This window comes from Salmo salar, chromosome ssa02 (genome assembly GCF_905237065.1).
Source record: "Salmo salar chromosome ssa02, Ssal_v3.1, whole genome shotgun sequence".
In the NCBI taxonomy this organism is placed as follows: domain Eukaryota; kingdom Metazoa; phylum Chordata; class Actinopteri; order Salmoniformes; family Salmonidae; genus Salmo; species Salmo salar.
In genome coordinates, this window is record NC_059443.1 from 94145783 (window position 1) to 94167148 (window position 21366).

Consider the following 21366-nt stretch of genomic DNA (forward strand, 5'->3'; position numbering starts at 1 on the left):
ATGTATGTTTTGCTCGATAAAGTTCATATTTATATCCAAAAACCCAATTTATACATTGGCGTGTAATGTTCAGAAATGTTTTGCCTCCCAAAACTTCCGGTGAATGAGCACATCAATTGACAAAAATACTCATCATAAACGTTGATAAAATATTAAACTGTTATTGAAAGAATTATAGATACACTTCTCCTTAATGCAACCACTGTGTCAGATTTAAAAACAATTTTTTACAGCAAAAGCACACTTTGCAATAATCTGAGTACAGCGTTCAGACAACAACAACAAACAATACAGATACCCGCCATTTTGGAGTCAACAATAGTCAGAAATAGCATTATAAATATTCACTTACCTTTGATGATCTTCATCAGAATTTTCTCCCAGGAATCCCAGGTCCACAATAAATGTTTGTTTTGTTCGATAAAGTCCATCACTTACGTCCAAATACCTCCTTTTTGTTCGCGCGTTTAGTCCACTACTCTAAATGCAGGAAGCGGGCGCAAAATGTCACGACAATTATTTTTTTTTTTTTAAGTTCTATTTACGTTCGTGGAAACATTTCAAACGATGTATTGCATCAATCTTTAGGATGTTTTTATCATAAATATTCAGTAATATTCCAACCGGACAATCCAATGTCTTCAGAAAAGAAAAGGAACACAGCTAACTCTCATGAGAACGCGCACCACTGAAAGATCTTTGGGTTTGTGGGTCAAACCTGATCAGGACTAATTTATTAAAATGGCAGCATTTTCACACTGAAAGATCTTGGTTTTGTGGGTAAAACCTGATCAGGACTAATTCAAAATGAAAGATCTTGGGGTTTGTGGGTCAAACCTGAGCAGGACTAATTCAAAATGAAAGATCTTGGGGTTTGTGGGTCAAACCTGAGCAGGACTAATTCAAAATGGCAGCATTTTTCACACTGAAAGATCTTGGGGTTTGTGGGTAAAACCTGAGCGGGACAAATTCAAAATGAAAGATCTTGGGGTTTGTGGGTCAAACCTGAGCAGGACTAATTTATTAAAATGGCAGCATTTTCACACTGAAAGATCTTGGTTTTGTGGGTAAAACCTGAGTGGGACTTGATGGCATGGCAAGCACAGTGCCATCCGTTTCATGTACATGGCCACTCACACTAGTTTTTCAGGCCCAAACCGTTGATAATCCTCAGTGTTCCAGTGCCAGTTTTTTCCTCTCCCTTGCAGTGTTGAATCACGCCATCCTCTCTCTCTCTCTCTCTCTCTCTCTCTCTCTCTCTCTCTCTGTGTGTCTCTCCCTTCCTCCCTCCCTCTCTCTCTCGCTCTCTCCCTCTCCCTCTCTCTCTCCCCCCTCTCTCTCTCCCCCTCTCTCTCTCCCCCCCTCTCTCTCTCTCTCTCTCTCTCTCTCTCTGTCTCTCTCTCTCTTTCTCTCTGTGTCTGTCCCTCCCTCCCTCCCTCCCTCCCTCCCTCCCTCCCTCCCTCCCTCCCTCCCTCCCTCCCTCCCTCCCTCCCTCCCTCCCTCCCTCCCTCCCTCTACAGACAGCCAGCCGTATCCTCTCCTCTCCAGTGTTAAATCACGCCATTCTGTTTGTCAATAAGACTGATGAAGGGTTTCAGACCGTCTACTCTGCCTTCCAGGCTGCTGCTGCCCCCTACAGGGGAAAGGTAGGTACTACAACACTACTACTATAATACACACTGCTGCTGCTGCCCCCTACAGGGGAAAGGTAGGTACTACAACACTACTACTATAATACACACTGCTGCTGCTGCCCCCTACAGGGGAAAGGTAGGTACTACAACACTACTACTATAATACACATCTGCTGCTGCCCCTACAGGGGAAAGGTAGGTACTACAACACCACTACTATAATACACACTGCTGCTGCTGCCCCCTACAGGGGAAAGGTAGGTACTACAACACTACTACTATAATACACACTGCTGCTGCTGCCCCCTACAGGGGAAAGGTAGGTACTACAACACCACTACTATAATACACACTGCTGCTGCCCCCTACAGGGGAAAGGTAGGTACTACAACACAACTACTATAATAGTTCCTCCACCTCCTCCCTCCCTCTCCCTCCCTCCTCCCTCCCATCTCCATCCCTCCACCTCCTCCCTCCCTCCCTCCCTCCCCTCTCTGTCCCTCCACCTCCTCCCTCCCCTCCCCTCTCCCTCCCTCCTCCCTCTCCTCTCCATCCCTCCACCTCCTCCCTCCCTCCCTCCCCTGTCCCTCCACCTCCTCCCTCCCCTCTCCCTCCCTCCTCCCTCCCCTCTCTGTCCCTCCACCCCCTCCCTCCCTCCCCTCTCCGTCCCTCCACCCCTCCAGGTAGTATTTGTGATGGTAGACGTGGACGAGCCGAGGAACGGTAGAATGTTGGAGTATTTCCGTGTCCGGGAGAGTGAGGCTCCGATGGTGCGATTGGTTAATCTGACGAGTCACGTGACCTATCACCTGCCGTCCGACACACTGGACACGCCCACCGTTATAGCGTTCTGTCAGAGCTACCTGGACGGCACCGCTCAGGTACACACCATCACACACACCATCACACACACACACACACACACACACACACACACACACACACACACACACACACACACACCATCACACACACACCATCACACACCATCACACACACACCATCACACACACACCATCACACACACACACACCATCACACACACACACACCATCACACACCATCACACACCATCACACCATCACACACCATCACACACACCATCACACACACCATCACACACCATCACACACCATCACACACAAACACACACAAACACACCATCACACACACACACACACCATCACACATACACACACACCATCACACACCATCACACACACCATCACACACCATCACACACACACACACACACCATCACACACACACACACACACACACACACACACACACACACACACACACACACACACACACACACACACACACACACACCATCACACACAGCCACACACACACACACACACACACACACACACACACACACACACACACACACACACACACACACACACACACACACACACACACACACACACACACACACACACACACACACACACACACACACACACCATCACACACACCATCACACACACACACACACACACACACACACACACACACACACACACACACACACACACACACACACACACACACACACACACACCATCACACACAAACACTCACCTTTAAACACACACACCATCCCTTAAAAAAAATAAAAATAATTTCACCTTTATTTAACCAGGTAGGCTAGTTGAGAACAAGTTCTCATTTACAACTGCGACCTGGCCAAGATAAAGCAAAGCAGTTCGACACAAACAACAAACACAGAGTTACACATGGAATAAACAAACATGGAGTAAACAAACATGGAGTAAACAAACATACAGTCCAATAATCCCCCCTGTGTGTGTGTGTGTGTGTGTGTGTGTGTGTGTGTGTGTGTGTGTGTGTGTGTGTGTGTGTGTGTGTGTGTGTGTGTGTGTGTGTGTGTGTGTGTGTGTGTAACAGCCTAAGATGCAGAGCGAAGTTCTTCCTGCTGACTGGGATCAGAAGCCAGTTATACAGCTGGTAGGAGACAACCTGGAGAGACTGGCCTTCAACCCTGACAAGACTGCCTTCATACTGTTCTGTAGGTACACACACACACTACACACTACACACTACACACTACACACACACACACACACACACACACACACACACACACACACACACACGACGTGGCCCTTTCTGGGTATAGATCGTGGCTTCCCCCCCCTCTCTCTCTCTCTCTCCTACACCCAGGTTCTGTTATCTCAGGTCATAAATTCCCCGGCGGAGACTCTCTCTCCCTGGTCATACAGAGAGATACAGACCACAGAGTGAACAAAGGATTTCACATGGTTTGAGTTTACACACAGGTTTGAGTTTAGACTAAGCAAACCCACAGCGTGAGCTGTGATTGCGAATAGTTATTGAATTCCTAACCATTTTATTTTTTATTTTATTTCACCTTTCTTTAACCAGGAAGGCTAGTTGAGAACAAGTTCTCATTTACAACTGAGACCTGGCCAATATAAAGCAAAGCAGTTTGACACAAACAACAAACACAGAGTTACACATGGAGTTAAACAAACATACAGTCAATAATACAGTAGAAAAATAAGTCTGTATACAATGTGAGCAAATGAGGTGAGATAAGGGAGGTAAAGGCAAAAAAAGGCCATGGTGGCAAAGTAAATACAATATAGCAAGTAAAACACTGGAATGGTAGATATGCTGTGGATGAAAGTGCAAAGTAGAAATAATGGGGTGCAAAGGAGCTAAAGAAATAAATACAGTAGGGGAAGTAGTAGTTGGGCTAAATTATAGATGGGCTATGTACAGGTGCAGTAATCTGTGAGCTGCTCTGACAGCTGGTGCTTAAAGCTAGTGAGGGAGATAAGTGTTTCCAGTTTCAGAGATTTTTGTACATACCACGTGGAGCATTGGCTACACGGCTGGAAATTTGTTAAACTCTGAGACTATCGATCCCTCTACAGAATAAGAGCAAATCTTAGACGTATAATTACTAGTCTGCAGCTAGAAATTATGTCGACCTGGGACGAGAATACAGACAACCGCCGAAACATCTATTCTATGAGAACATGTCTGAATGGTACTCGGAAGTATCCATTCTAACCGCGAAAGACTTTGATCTTCAGGGAAACAGAAAGAGAGAGAGAGAGAGAGAGAGAGAGAGAGAGAGAGAGAGAGAGAGAGAGAGAGAGAGAGAGACAGAGAGAGAGAGAGAGAGAGAGAGAGAGAGAGAGAGAGAGAGAGAGAGAGAGAGAGAGAGAGAGAGAGAGAGAGAGACTCGGATGAACTCTCCAGCAGACAGACTGACGATTCCAACAGAAAAGATCACAGCGAAACACATGGGCGTAAATAAATATATATTGATCGTAATTATTCCCGATTGAGTGAACGTTCATGTGCAAAGGATTAGCATTTCCATTAATATAAATTATTAGCTGTGTTTAATTATCCCTTCTGTCTTTTCCCGTTACTTTCTCAGTCCACAACCCCAACTTCCCTTTGTCCACCGAGCCGTCATATCGGCTTAGTCCACTAGGGAACCTCCCCTATCATTTGTTAGTACACAATATCTACTGTTTGTTTGTTTGTTTATGTCACGGTTGTCGTACGATGAAGGAGCGGATCAAAGCGCAGCGTGTGAATCGTTACACATTTTCTTTATTAAACTGTGAAACTATGCAATACATACAAAAAATAAACTGAAAAAAAAAAAAAAAAAAAAAACGTGATGAAGAGTTACAAATATGCACTTCACTCAAAATCAATCTCTCACAAGCCCAGGTGGGGAAAAACACCTACTTAAGTATGATCTCCAATTAGAGACAACGAGGACCAGCTGCCTCTAATTGGAGATCATCCCAAACAAAACCCAACATAGAAATACAAAAACTAGAACATAACAACATAGAAAATCTAAACTAGAAAACCCCCCTGTCACGCCCCGACCTACTCTACAATAGAAAATAACAGCTTTCTGTGGTCAGGACGTGACAATGCATTTCTGTGATTATTTAGTTAGTTAGTAAATAAATGATTAAGCCAATTAGTGTATGGATGACTCATAGTGAAGACTGGGTTTGTGCAGATAACCAACAATTTACGACGTTTGGAATGAGACTGACGTGAGGTAAAGAATAGTTAATGAATAAAAAGACTAATTGATGAGATATTAAAACATTTTACGAGTTAAATTCGGAGAATTATAAATGTGTGTCACCCCAGCTTAAATTTCTAAAATTATACATTTTAACTGTATTAAAATATCTGAAAATGTTCTGTGGTGCCCCGACTTCCTAGTTAATTACATTTACATGATTAGAATAATCACGTACAAAATCATTTGTTAAAATAACAGTCTTCACTTCTAATGATGCCAAAGACACAACAAAACACACCTTATATACAAACACACACACACACCATCATGCACACAAAAACATCATGACACACGCACACGCGTATGAATGTGGTGTTCCTGAGGGTTCTATTCTAGGAATAGATAGATAGAATGTGGTGTTCCTCTGGGTTCTACTCTAGGAATAGATAGAATGTGGTGTTCCTCAGGGTTCTATTCTGGGAATAGATAGAATGTGGTGTTCCTCAGGGTTCTATTCTAGGAATATATAGAATGTGGTGTTCCTCAGGGTTCTATTCTAGGAATAGATAGATAGAATGTGGTGTTCCTCTGGGTTCTATTCTAGGAATAGATAGATAGAATGTGGTGTTCCTCAGGGTTCTATTCTAGGAATAGATAGTTGGAATGTGGTGTTCCTCAGGGTTCTATTCTAGGAAGAGATAGATAGAATGTGGTGTTCCTCTGGGTTCTATTCTAGGAATAGATAGAATGTGGTGTTCCTCAGGGTTCTATTCTAGGAATAGATAGATAGAATGTGGTGTTCCTCTGGGTTCTATTCTAGGAATAGATAGATAGAATGTGGTGTTCCTCAGGGTTCTATTCTAGGAATAGATAGAATGTGGTGTTCCTCAGGGTTCTATTCTAGGAATAGATAGATAGAATGTGGTGTTCCTCTGGGTTCTATTCTAGGAATAGATAGATAGAATGTGGTGTTCCTCGGGGTTCTATTCTAGGAATAGATAGATAGAATGTGGTGTTCCTCAGGGTTCTATTCTAGGAATAGATAGATAGAATGTGGTGTTCCTCTGGGTTCTATTCTAGGAATAGATAGATAGAATGTGGTGTTCCTCAGGGTTCTATTCTAGGAATAGATATAATTTGGTGTTCCATTCTAGGAATAGATAGAATGTGGTGTTCCTCAGGGTTCAATTCTAGGAATAGATAGAATGTGGTGTTCCTAAGGGTTCTATTCTAGGAATAGATAGATAGAATGTGGTGTTCCTCAGGGTTCTATTCTAGGAATAGATAGATATAATTTGGTGTTCCTCAGGGTTATATTCTAGAAATAGATAGATAGAATGTGGTGTTCCTCAGGGTTCTATTCTAGGAATAGATAGAATGTGGTGTTCCTCAGGGTTATATTCTAGGAATAGATAGATAGAATGTGGTGTTCCTCAGGGTTCTATTCTAGGAATAGATAGATAGAATGTGGTGTTCCTCAGGGTTCTATTCTAGGAATAGATAGATAGAATGTGGTGTTCCTCTGGGTTCTACTCTAGGAATAGATAGAATGTTGTGTTCCTCAGGGTTCTATTCTGGGAATAGATAGAATGTGGTGTTCCTCAGGGTTCTATTCTAGGAATATATAGAATGTGGTGTTCCTCAGGGTTCTATTCTAGGAATAGATAGATAGAATGTGGTGTTCCTCTGGGTTCTATTCTAGGAATAGATAGATAGAATGTGGTGTTCCTCAGGGTTCTATTCTAGGAATAGATAGTTGGAATGTGGTGTTCCTCAGGGTTCTATTCTAGGAAGAGATAGATAGAACCTGGTGTTCCTCTGGGTTCTATTCTAGGAATAGATAGAATGTGGTGTTCCTCAGGGTTCTATTCTAGGAATAGATAGATAGAATGTGGTGTTCCTCTGGGTTCTATTCTAGGAATAGATAGATAGAATGTGGTGTTCCTCAGGGTTCTATTCTAGGAATAGATAGAATGTGGTGTTCCTCAGGGTTCTATTCTAGGAATAGATAGATAGAATGTGGTGTTCCTCTGGGTTCTATTCTAGGAATAGATAGATAGAATGTGGTGTTCCTCGGGGTTCTATTCTAGGAATAGATAGATAGAATGTGGTGTTCCTCAGGGTTCTATTCTAGGAATAGATAGATAGAATGTGGTGTTCCTCTGGGTTCTATTCTAGGAATAGATAGATAGAATGTGGTGTTCCTCAGGGTTCTATTCTAGGAATAGATAGATAGAATGCGGTGTTCCTCTGGGTTCTATTCTAGGAATAGATAGAATTTGGTGTTCCATTCTAGGAATAGATAGAATGTGGTGTTCCTCAGGGTTCAATTCTAGGAATAGATAGAATGTGGGTGTTCCTAAGGGTTCTATTCTAGGAATAGATAGATAGAATGTGGTGTTCCTCAGGGTTCTATTCTAGGAATAGATAGATATAATTTGGTGTTCCTCTGGGTTCTATTCTAGGAATAGATAGAATGTGGTGTTCCTCAGGGTTCTATTCTAGGAATAGATAGAATGTGGTGTTCCTCTGGGTTCTATTCTAGGAATAGATAGATAGAATGTGGTGTTCCTCAGGGTTCTATTCTAGGAATAGATAGAATGTGGTGTTCCTCAGGGTTCTATTCTAGGAATAGATAGATAGAATGTGGTGTTCCTCAGGGTTATATTCTAGGAATAGATAGTTGGAATGTGGTGTTCCTCAGGGTTCTATTCTAGGAAGAGATAGATAGAATGTGGTGTTCCTCTGGGTTCTATTCTAGGAATAGATAGAATGTGGTGTTCCTCAGGGTTCTATTCTAGGAATAGATAGATAGAATGTGGTGTTCCTCTGGGTTCTATTCTAGGAATAGATAGATAGAATGTGGTGTTCCTCAGGGTTCTATTCTAGGAATAGATAGAATGTGGTGTTCCTCAGGGTTCTATTCTAGGAATGGATAGATAGAATGTGGTGTTCCTCTGGGTTCTATTCTAGGAATAGATAGATAGAATGTGGTGTTCCTCGGGGTTCTATTCTAGGAATAGATAGATAGAATGTGGTGTTCCTCAGGGTTCTATTCTAGGAATAGATAGATAGAATGTGGTGTTCCTCTGGGTTCTATTCTAGGAATAGATAGATAGAACGTGGTGTTCCTCAGGGTTCTATTCTAGGAATAGATAGAATTTGGTGTTCCATTCTAGGAATAGATAGAATGTGGTGTTCCTCAGGGTTCAATTCTAGGAATAGATAGAATGTGGGTGTTCCTAAGGGTTCTATTCTAGGAATAGATAGATAGAATGTGGTGTTCCTCAGGGTTCTATTCTAGGAATAGATAGATATAATTTGGTGTTCCTCTGGGTTCTATTCTAGGAATAGATAGAATGTGGTGTTCCTCAGGGTTCTATTCTAGGAATAGATAGAATGTGGTGTTCCTCTGGGTTCTATTCTAGGAATAGATAGATAGAATGTGGTGTTCCTCAGGGTTCTATTCTAGGAATAGATAGAATGTGGTGTTCCTCAGGGTTCTATTCTAGGAATAGATAGATAGAATGTGGTGTTCCTCAGGGTTATATTCTAGGAATAGATAGATAGAATGTGGTGTTCCTCAGGGTTCTATTCTAGGAATAGATAGAATGTGGTGTTCCTCAGGGTTCTATTCTAGGAATGGATAGATAGAATGTGGTGTTCCTCTGGGTTCTATTCTAGGAATAGATAGATAGAATGTGGTGTTCCTCGGGGTTCTATTCTAGGAATAGATAGATAGAATGTGGTGTTCCTCAGGGTTCTATTCTAGGAATAGATAGATAGAATGTGGTGTTCCTCTGGGTTCTATTCTAGGAATAGATAGATAGAACGTGGTGTTCCTCAGGGTTCTATTCTAGGAATAGATAGAATTTGGTGTTCCATTCTAGGAATAGATAGAATGTGGTGTTCCTCAGGGTTCAATTCTAGGAATAGATAGAATGTGGGTGTTCCTAAGGGTTCTATTCTAGGAATAGATAGATAGAATGTGGTGTTCCTCAGGGTTCTATTCTAGGAATAGATAGATATAATTTGGTGTTCCTCTGGGTTCTATTCTAGGAATAGATAGAATGTGGTGTTCCTCAGGGTTCTATTCTAGGAATAGATAGAATGTGGTGTTCCTCTGGGTTCTATTCTAGGAATAGATAGATAGAATGTGGTGTTCCTCAGGGTTCTATTCTAGGAATAGATAGAATGTGGTGTTCCTCAGGGTTCTATTCTAGGAATAGATAGATAGAATGTGGTGTTCCTCAGGGTTATATTCTAGGAATAGATAGATAGAATGTGGTGTTCCTCAGGGTTCTATTCTAGGAATAGATAGAATGTGGTGTTCCTCAGGGTTCTATTCTAGGAATAGATAGATAGAATGTGGTGTTCCTCAGGGTTCTATTCTAGGAATAGATAGAACGTGATCTTCCTCAGGGTTCTATTCTAGGAATAGATAGAATGTGGTGTTCCTCAGGGTTCTATTCTAGGAATAGATAGATAGAATGTGGTGTTCCTCAGGGTTCTATTCTAGGAATAGATAGATAGAATGTGGTGTTCCTCAGGGTTCTATTCTAGGAATAGATAGAATGTGGTGTTCCTCAGGGTTCTATTCTAGGAATAGATAGATAGAATGTGGTGTTCCTCAGGGTTTTATTCTAGGAATAGATAGAATGTGGTGTTCCTCTGGGTTCTATTCTAGGAATAGATAGATAGAATGTGGTGTTCCTTAGGGTTCAATTCTAGGAATAGATAGATAGAATGTGGTGTTCCTCAGGGTTCTATTCTAGGAATATATAGAATGTGGTGTTCCTCAGGGTTCTACTCTAGGAATAGATAGATAGAATGTGGTGTTCCTCAGGGTTCTATTCTAGGAATAGATAGAATGTGGTGTTCCTCAGGGTTCTACTCTAGGAATAGATAGATAGAATGTGGTGTTCCTCAGGGTTCTATTCTAGGAATATATAGAATGTGGTGTTCCTCAGGGTTCTATTCTAGGAATAGATAGATAGAATGTGGTGTTCCTCTGGGTTCTATTCTAGGAATAGATAGATAGAATGTGGTGTTCCTCAGGGTTCTATTCTAGGAATAGATAGAATGTGGTGTTCCTCAGGGTTCTATTCTAGGAATAGATAGATAGAATGTGGTGTTCCTCTGGGTTCTATTCTAGGAATAGATAGATAGAATGTGGTGTTCCTCAGGGTTCTATTCTAGGAATAGATAGAATGTTGTGTTCCTCAGGGTTCTATTCTAGGAATAGATAGAATGTGGTGTTCCTCAGGGTTATATTCTAGGAATAGATAGATAGAATGTGGTGTTCCTCAGGGTTCTATTCTAGGAATAGATAGATAGAATGTGGTGTTCCTCAGGGTTCTATTCTAGGAATAGATAGATAGAATGTGGTGTTCCTCTGGGTTCTACTCTAGGAATAGATAGAATGTTGTGTTCCTCAGGGTTCTATTCTAGGAATATATAGAATGTGGTGTTCCTCAGGGTTCTATTCTAGGAATAGATAGATAGAATGTGGTGTTCCTCTGGGTTCTATTCTAGGAATAGATAGATAGAATGTGGTGTTCCTCAGGGTTCTATTCTAGGAATAGATAGAATGTTGTGTTCCTCAGGGTTCTATTCTAGGAATAGATAGAATGTGGTGTTCCTCAGGGTTCTATTCTAGGAATAGATAGATAGAATGTGGTGTTCCTCTGGGTTCTACTCTAGGAATAGATAGAATGTTGTGTTCCTCAGGGTTCTATTCTGGGAATAGATAGAATGTGGTGTTTCTCAGGGTTCTATTCTAGGAATATATAGAATGTGGTGTTCCTCAGGGTTCTATTCTAGGAATAGATAGATAGAATGTGGTGTTCCTCTGGGTTCTATTCTAGGAATAGATAGATAGAATGTGGTGTTCCTCAGGGTTCTATTCTAGGAATAGATAGTTGGAATGTGGTGTTCCTCAGGGTTCTATTCTAGGAAGAGATAGATAGAATGTGGTGTTCCTCTGGGTTCTATTCTAGGAATAGATAGAATGTGGTGTTCCTCAGGGTTCTATTCTAGGAATAGATAGATAGAATGTGGTGTTCCTCTGGGTTCTATTCTAGGAATAGATAGATAGAATGTGGTGTTCCTCAGGGTTCTATTATAGGAATAGATAGAATGTGGTGTTCCTCAGGGTTCTATTCTAGGAATAGATAGATAGAATGTGGTGTTCCTCTGGGTTCTATTCTAGGAATAGATAGATAGAATGTGGTGTTCCTCGGGGTTCTATTCTAGGAATAGATAGATAGAATGTGGTGTTCCTCAGGGTTCTATTCTAGGAATAGATAGATAGAATGTGGTGTTCCTCTGGGTTGTATTCTAGGAATAGATAGATAGAATGTGGTGTTCCTCAGGGTTCTATTCTAGGAATAGATAGATAGAATGCGGTGTTCCTCTGGGTTCTATTCTAGGAATAGATAGAATTTGGTGTTCCATTCTAGGAATAGATAGAATGTGGTGTTCCTCAGGGTTCAATTCTAGGAATAGATAGAATGTGGGTGTTCCTAAGGGTTCTATTCTAGGAATAGATAGATAGAATGTGGTGTTCCTCAGGGTTCTATTCTAGGAATAGATAGATATAATTTGGTGTTCCTCTGGGTTCTATTCTAGGAATAGATAGAATGTGGTGTTCCTCAGGGTTCTATTCTAGGAATAGATAGAATGTGGTGTTCCTCTGGGTTCTATTCTAGGAATAGATAGATAGAATGTGGTGTTCCTCAGGGTTCTATTCTAGGAATAGATAGAATGTGGTGTTCCTCAGGGTTCTATTCTAGGAATAGATAGATAGAATGTGGTGTTCCTCAGGGTTATATTCTAGGAATAGATAGTTGGAATGTGGTGTTCCTCAGGGTTCTATTCTAGGAAGAGATAGATAGAATGTGGTGTTCCTCTGGGTTCTATTCTAGGAATAGATAGAATGTGGTGTTCCTCAGGGTTCTATTCTAGGAATAGATAGATAGAATGTGGTGTTCCTCTGGGTTCTATTCTAGGAATAGATAGATAGAATGTGGTGTTCCTCAGGGTTCTATTCTAGGAATAGATAGATAGAATGTGGTGTTCCTCTGGGTTCTATTCTAGGAATAGATAGATAGAATGTGGTGTTCCTCTGGGTTCTATTCTAGGAATAGATAGATAGAATGTGGTGTTCCTCGGGGTTCTATTCTAGGAATAGATAGATAGAATGTGGTGTTCCTCAGGGTTCTATTCTAGGAATAGATAGATAGAATGTGGTGTTCCTCTGGGTTCTATTCTAGGAATAGATAGATAGAATGTGGTGTTCCTCAGGGTTCTATTCTAGGAATAGATAGTTGGAATGTGGTGTTCCTCAGGGTTCTATTCTAGGAAGAGATAGATAGAATGTGGTGTTCCTCTGGGTTCTATTCTAGGAATAGATAGAATGTGGTGTTCCTCAGGGTTCTATTCTAGGAATAGATAGATAGAATGTGGTGTTCCTCTGGGTTCTATTCTAGGAATAGATAGATAGAATGTGGTGTTCCTCAGGGTTCTATTATAGGAATAGATAGAATGTGGTGTTCCTCAGGGTTCTATTCTAGGAATAGATAGATAGAATGTGGTGTTCCTCTGGGTTCTATTCTAGGAATAGATAGATAGAATGTGGTGTTCCTCGGGGTTCTATTCTAGGAATAGATAGATAGAATGTGGTGTTCCTCAGGGTTCTATTCTAGGAATAGATAGATAGAATGTGGTGTTCCTCTGGGTTGTATTCTAGGAATAGATAGATAGAATGTGATGTTCCTCAGGGTTCTATTCTAGGAATAGATAGATAGAATGCGGTGTTCCTCTGGGTTCTATTCTAGGAATAGATAGAATTTGGTGTTCCATTCTAGGAATAGATAGAATGTGGTGTTCCTCAGGGTTCAATTCTAGGAATAGATAGAATGTGGGTGTTCCTAAGGGTTCTATTCTAGGAATAGATAGATAGAATGTGGTGTTCCTCAGGGTTCTATTCTAGGAATAGATAGATATAATTTGGTGTTCCTCTGGGTTCTATTCTAGGAATAGATAGAATGTGGTGTTCCTCAGGGTTCTATTCTAGGAATAGATAGAATGTGGTGTTCCTCTGGGTTCTATTCTAGGAATAGATAGATAGAATGTGGTGTTCCTCAGGGTTCTACTCTAGGAATAGATAGATAGAATGTGGTGTTCCTCAGGGTTCTATTCTAGGAATATATAGAATGTGGTGTTCCTCAGGGTTCTATTCTAGGAATAGATAGATAGAATGTGGTGTTCCTCTGGGTTCTATTCTAGGAATAGATAGATAGAATGTGGTGTTCCTCAGGGTTCTATTCTAGGAATAGATAGAATGTGGTGTTCCTCAGGGTTCTATTCTAGGAATAGATAGATAGAATGTGGTGTTCCTCTGGGTTCTATTCTAGGAATAGATAGATAGAATGTGGTGTTCCTCAGGGTTCTATTCTAGGAATAGATAGAATGTTGTGTTCCTCAGGGTTCTATTCTAGGAATAGATAGAATGTGGTGTTCCTCAGGGTTATATTCTAGGAATAGATAGATAGAATGTGGTGTTCCTCAGGGTTCTATTCTAGGAATAGATAGATAGAATGTGGTGTTCCTCAGGGTTCTATTCTAGGAATAGATAGATAGAATGTGGTGTTCCTCTGGGTTCTACTCTAGGAATAGATAGAATGTTGTGTTCCTCAGGGTTCTATTCTAGGAATATATAGAATGTGGTGTTCCTCAGGGTTCTATTCTAGGAATAGATAGATAGAATGTGGTGTTCCTCTGGGTTCTATTCCAGGAATAGATAGATAGAATGTGGTGTTCCTCAGGGTTCTATTCTAGGAATAGATAGAATGTTGTGTTCCTCAGGGTTCTATTCTAGGAATAGATAGAATGTGGTGTTCCTCAGGGTTCTATTCTAGGAATAGATAGATAGAATGTGGTGTTCCTCTGGGTTCTACTCTAGGAATAGATAGAATGTTGTGTTCCTCAGGGTTCTATTCTGGGAATAGATAGAATGTGGTGTTTCTCAGGGTTCTATTCTAGGAATATATAGAATGTGGTGTTCCTCAGGGTTCTATTCTAGGAATAGATAGATAGAATGTGGTGTTCCTCTGGGTTCTATTCTAGGAATAGATAGATAGAATGTGGTGTTCCTCAGGGTTCTATTCTAGGAATAGATAGTTGGAATGTGGTGTTCCTCAGGGTTCTATTCTAGGAAGAGATAGATAGAATGTGGTGTTCCTCTGGGTTCTATTCTAGGAATAGATAGAATGTGGTGTTCCTCAGGGTTCTATTCTAGGAATAGATAGATAGAATGTGGTGTTCCTCTGGGTTCTATTCTAGGAATAGATAGATAGAATGTGGTGTTCCTCAGGGTTCTATTATAGGAATAGATAGAATGTGGTGTTCCTCAGGGTTCTATTCTAGGAATAGATAGATAGAATGTGGTGTTCCTCTGGGTTCTATTCTAGGAATAGATAGATAGAATGTGGTGTTCCTCGGGGTTCTATTCTAGGAATAGATAGATAGAATGTGGTGTTCCTCAGGGTTCTATTCTAGGAATAGATAGATAGAATGTGGTGTTCCTCTGGGTTGTATTCTAGGAATAGATAGATAGAATGTGGTGTTCCTCAGGGTTCTATTCTAGGAATAGATAGATAGAATGCGGTGTTCCTCTGGGTTCTATTCTAGGAATAGATAGAATTTGGTGTTCCATTCTAGGAATAGATAGAATGTGGTGTTCCTCAGGGTTCAATTCTAGGAATAGATAGAATGTGGGTGTTCCTAAGGGTTCTATTCTAGGAATAGATAGATAGAATGTGGTGTTCCTCAGGGTTCTATTCTAGGAATAGATAGATATAATTTGGTGTTCCTCTGGGTTCTATTCTAGGAATAGATAGAATGTGGTGTTCCTCAGGGTTCTATTCTAGGAATAGATAGAATGTGGTGTTCCTCTGGGTTCTATTCTAGGAATAGATAGATAGAATGTGGTGTTCCTCAGGGTTCTATTCTAGGAATAGATAGAATGTGGTGTTCCTCAGGGTTCTATTCTAGGAATAGATAGATAGAATGTGGTGTTCCTCAGGGTTATATTCTAGGAATAGATAGTTGGAATGTGGTGTTCCTCAGGGTTCTATTCTAGGAAGAGATAGATAGAATGTGGTGTTCCTCTGGGTTCTATTCTAGGAATAGATAGAATGTGGTGTTCCTCAGGGTTCTATTCTAGGAATAGATAGATAGAATGTGGTGTTCCTCTGGGTTCTATTCTAGGAATAGATAGATAGAATGTGGTGTTCCTCAGGGTTCTATTCTAGGAATAGATAGAATGTGGTGTTCCTCAGGGTTCTATTCTAGGAATAGATAGATAGAATGTGGTGTTCCTCTGGGTTCTATTCTAGGAATAGATAGATAGAATGTGGTGTTCCTCGGGGTTCTATTCTAGGAATAGATAGATAGAATGTGGTGTTCCTCAGGGTTCTATTCTAGGAATAGATAGATAGAATGTGGTGTTCCTCTGGGTTCTATTCTAGGAATAGATAGATAGAATGTGGTGTTCCTCAGGGTTCTATTCTAGGAATAGATAGTTGGAATGTGGTGTTCCTCAGGGTTCTATTCCAGGAAGAGATAGATAGAATGTGGTGTTCCTCTGGGTTCTATTCTAGGAATAGATAGAATGTGGTGTTCCTCAGGGTTCTATTCTAGGAATAGATAGATAGAATGTGGTGTTCCTCTGGGTTCTATTCTAGGAATAGATAGATAGAATGTGGTGTTCCTCAGGGTTCTATTATAGGAATAGATAGAATGTGGTGTTCCTCAGGGTTCTATTCTAGGAATAGATAGATAGAATGTGGTGTTCCTCTGGGTTCTATTCTAGGAATAGATAGATAGAATGTGGTGTTCCTCGGGGTTCTATTCTAGGAATAGATAGATAGAATGTGGTGTTCCTCAGGGTTCTATTCTAGGAATAGATAGATAGAATGTGGTGTTCCTCTGGGTTGTATTCTAGGAATAGATAGATAGAATGTGGTGTTCCTCAGGGTTCTATTCTAGGAATAGATAGATAGAATGCGGTGTTCCTCTGGGTTCTATTCTAGGAATAGATAGAATTTGGTGTTCCATTCTAGGAATAGATAGAATGTGGTGTTCCTCAGGGTTCAATTCTAGGAATAGATAGAATGTGGGTGTTCCTAAGGGTTCTATTCTAGGAATAGATAGATAGAATGTGGTGTTCCTCAGGGTTCTATTCTAGGAATAGATAGATATAATTTGGTGTTCCTCTGGGTTCTATTCTAGGAATAGATAGAATGTGGTGTTCCTCAGGGTTCTATTCTAGGAATAGATAGAATGTGGTGTTCCTCTGGGTTCTATTCTAGGAATAGATAGATAGAATGTGGTGTTCCTCAGGGTTCTATTCTAGGAATAGATAGAATGTGGTGTTCCTCAGGGTTCTATTCTAGGAATAGATAGATAGAATGTGGTGTTCCTCAGGGTTATATTCTAGGAATAGATAGTTGGAATGTGGTGTTCCTCAGGGTTCTATTCTAGGAAGAGATAGATAGAATGTGGTGTTCCTCTGGGTTCTATTCTAGGAATAGATAGAATGTGGTGTTCCTCAGGGTTCTATTCTAGGAATAGATAGATAGAATGTGGTGTTCCTCTGGGTTCTATTCTAGGAATAGATAGATAGAATGTGGTGTTCCTCAGGGTTCTATTCTAGGAATAGATAGAATGTGGTGTTCCTCAGGGTTCTATTCTAGGAATAGATAGATAGAATGTGGTGTTCCTCTGGGTTCTATTCTAGGAATAGATAGATAGAATGTGGTGTTCCTCGGGGTTCTATTCTAGGAATAGATAGATAGAATGTGGTGTTCCTCAGGGTTCTATTCTAGGAATAGATAGATAGAATGTGGTGTTCCTCTGGGTTCTATTCTAGGAATAGATAGATAGAATGTGGTGTTCCTCAGGGTTCTATTCTAGGAATAGATAGAATTTGGTGTTCCATTCTAGGAATAGATAGAATGTGGTGTTCCTCAGGGTTCAATTCTAGGAATAGATAGAATGTGGGTGTTCCTAAGGGTTCTATTCTAGGAATAGATAGATAGAATGTGGTGTTCCTCAGGGTTCTATTCTAGGAATAGATAGATATAATTTGGTGTTCCTCTGGGTTCTATTCTAGGAATAGATAGAATGTGGTGTTCCTCAGGGTTCTATTCTAGGAATAGATAGAATGTGGTGTTCCTCTGGGTTCTATTCTAGGAATAGATAGATAGAATGTGGTGTTCCTCAGGGTTCTATTCTAGGAATAGATAGAATGTGGTGTTCCTCAGGGTTCTATTCTAGGAATAGATAGATAGAATGTGGTGTTCCTCAGGGTTATATTCTAGGAATAGATAGATAGAATGTGGTGTTCCTCAGGGTTCTATTCTAGGAATAGATAGAATGTGGTGTTCCTCAGGGTTCTATTCTAGGAATAGATAGATAGAATGTGGTGTTCCTCAGGGTTCTATTCTAGGAATAGATAGAACGTGATCTTCCTCAGGGTTCTATTCTAGGAATAGATAGAATGTGGTGTTCCTCAGGATTCTATTCTAGGAATAGATAGATAGAATGTGGTGTTCCTCAGGGTTCTATTCTAGGAATAGATAGATAGAATGTGGTGTTCCTCAGGGTTCTATTCTAGGAATAGATAGAATGTGGTGTTCCTCAGGGTTCTATTCTAGGAATAGATAGATAGAATGTGGTGTTCCTCAGGGTTTTATTCTAGGAATAGATAGAATGTGGTGTTCCTCTGGGTTCTATTCTAGGAATAGATAGATAGAATGTGGTGTTCCTTAGGGTTCAATTCTAGGAATAGATAGATAGAATGTGGTGTTCCTCAGGGTTCTATTCTAGGAATATATAGAATGTGGTGTTCCTCAGGGTTCTACTCTAGGAATAGATAGATAGAATGTGGTGTTCCTCAGGGTTCTATTCTAGGAATAGATAGAATGTGGTGTTCCTCAGGGTTCTACTCTAGGAATAGATAGATAGAATGTGGTGTTCCTCAGGGTTCTATTCTAGGAATATATAGAATGTGGTGTTCCTCAGGGTTCTATTCTAGGAATAGATAGATAGAATGTGGTGTTCCTCTGGGTTCTATTCTAGGAATAGATAGATAGAATGTGGTGTTCCTCAGGGTTCTATTCTAGGAATAGATAGAATGTTGTGTTCCTCAGGGTTCTATTCTAGGAATAGATAGAATGTGGTGTTCCTCAGGGTTATATTCTAGGAATAGATAGATAGAATGTGGTGTTCCTCAGGGTTCTATTCTAGGAATAGATAGATAGAATGTGGTGTTCCTCAGGGTTCTATTCTAGGAATAGATAGATAGAATGTGGTGTTCCTCTGGGTTCTATTCTAGGAATAGATAGATAGAATGTGGTGTTCCTCAGGGTTCTATTCTAGGAATAGATAGATAGAATGCGGTGTTCCTCTGGGTTCTATTCTAGGAATAGATAGAATTTGGTGTTCCATTCTAGGAATAGATAGAATGTGGTGTTCCTCAGGGTTCAATTCTAGGAATAGATAGAATGTGGGTGTTCCTAAGGGTTCTATTCTAGGAATAGATAGATAGAATGTGGTGTTCCTCAGGGTTCTATTCTAGGAATAGATAGAATGTGGTGTTCCTCTGGGTTCTATTCTAGGAATAGATAGATAGAATGTGGTGTTCCTTAGGGTTCAATTCTAGGAATAGATAGATAGAATGTGGTGTTCCTCAGGGTTCTATTCTAGGAATATATAGAATGTGGTGTTCCTCAGGGTTCTACTCTAGGAATAGATAGATCGAATGTGGTGTTCCTCAGGGTTCTATTCTAGGAATAGTTAGAATGTGGTGTTCCTCAGGGTTCTACTCTAGGAATAGATAGATAGAATGTGGTGTTCCTCAGGGTTCTATTCTAGGAATAGATAGAATGTGGTGTTCCTCAGGGTTCTATTCTAGGAATATATAGAATGTGGTGTTCCTCAGGGTTCTATTCTAGGAATATATAGAATGTGGTGTTCCTCAGGGTTCTACTCTAGGAATAGATAGATCGAATGTGGTGTTCCTCAGGGTTCTATTCTAGGAACAGTTAGAATGTGGTGTTCCTCAGGGTTCTACTCTAGGAATAGATAGATAGAATGTGGTGTTCCTCAGGGTTCTATTCTAGGAATAGATAGAATGTGGTGTTCCTCAGGGTTCTATTCTAGGAATATATAGAATGTGGTGTTCCTCAGGGTTCTATTCTAGTAATAGATAGATAGAATGTGGTGTTCCTCAGGGTTCTATTCTAGGAATAGATAGATAGAATGTGGTGTTCCTCAGGGTTCTATTCTAGGAATATATAGATAGAATGTAGTGTTCCTCAGGGTTCTATTCTAGGAATAGATATATAGAATGTGGTGTTCCTCAGGGTTCTATTCTAGGAATAGATAGAATGTGGTGTTCCTCAGGGTTCTATTCTAGGAATAGATAGATAGAATGCATCCTAATTGTGTGTGTGTGTGTGTGTGGGTGTGTGTGTGTGTGGGTGTGTGTGTTGGTGTGTGTGTGATGGTGTGTGTGATGGTGTGTGTGTGTGTGTGTGTGTGTGTGTGTGTGTGTGTGTGTGTGTGTGTGTGTGTGTGTGTGTGTGTGTGTGTGTGTGTGTGTGTGTCTGTGTGTGTGTGTGTGTAGACCTGCCCTACAGCGAAGAGAGTCGTTCCCTGTTCCCGCTGTGGGAGGAGTTAGCCCAGCACTTCCTGGACAGAGAGGATGTTGTCATCGCTCGCATCGACGCCTCGGCTAATGACTTCAACCTGTCGATGAGAGAACGCTACCCGGCCCTTCGATTGTTCCCCGCGCTGCACGCAGAGAGGGTACACACACTATACACACACTCTATACACACACTATACACACACACACTATGCACACACTATACACACACACACTATACACACTCTATACACACACTATACACACAGTATACACACACACACTATACACACTCTATACACACACTATACACACTCTATACACACACTATACACACACACACTATACACACTCTATACACACACTATACACACACTATACACACTCTATACACACTCTATACACACTCTATACACACACTATACACACACACACTATACACACACTATACACAGACAAACTATACACACACTATACACACTCTATACACACACTATACACACACACACTATACACACTCTATACACACACTATACACACACACACTATACACACTCTATACACACACTATACACACACACACTATACACACTCTATACACACACTATACACACACGCACTATACACACTCTATACACACACTATACACACACTATACACACACACACTATACACAATCTATACACACACTAGACACACTATATACACACACACTATACACACACTATACACACTCTATACACACACTATACACATACACACTATACACACTCTATACACACACTATACACACTCTATACACACACTATACACACACACACTATACACACTCTATACACACACTATACACACACTATACACACACTATACACACTCTATACACACACTATACACACACTATACACACTCTATACACACACTATACACACACACACTATACACACACTATA

General features: G+C 40.6%; 1 protein-coding gene across 3 annotated transcripts in view; it reads left to right on the plus strand.

Moving 5' to 3' along the window:
• Positions 1–21366, plus strand: part of LOC123733133 (protein disulfide-isomerase) — a 74903-nt gene that overhangs the window by 48720 nt on the left and 4817 nt on the right. For all 3 annotated transcript variants that reach the window (XR_006763611.1, XR_006763610.1, XM_045712508.1), the window contains exons 6-9: positions 1521–1646; positions 2318–2515; positions 3555–3675; positions 20396–20577. Coding sequence is in view for 1 of the 3 variants with exons in the window: in XM_045712508.1 (XP_045568464.1) it covers positions 1521–1646; positions 2318–2515; positions 3555–3675; positions 20396–20577 (627 nt within the window). In the remaining 2 variants the exon portion in view is untranslated. The remainder of the gene's footprint in view (positions 1–1520; positions 1647–2317; positions 2516–3554; positions 3676–20395; positions 20578–21366) is intronic.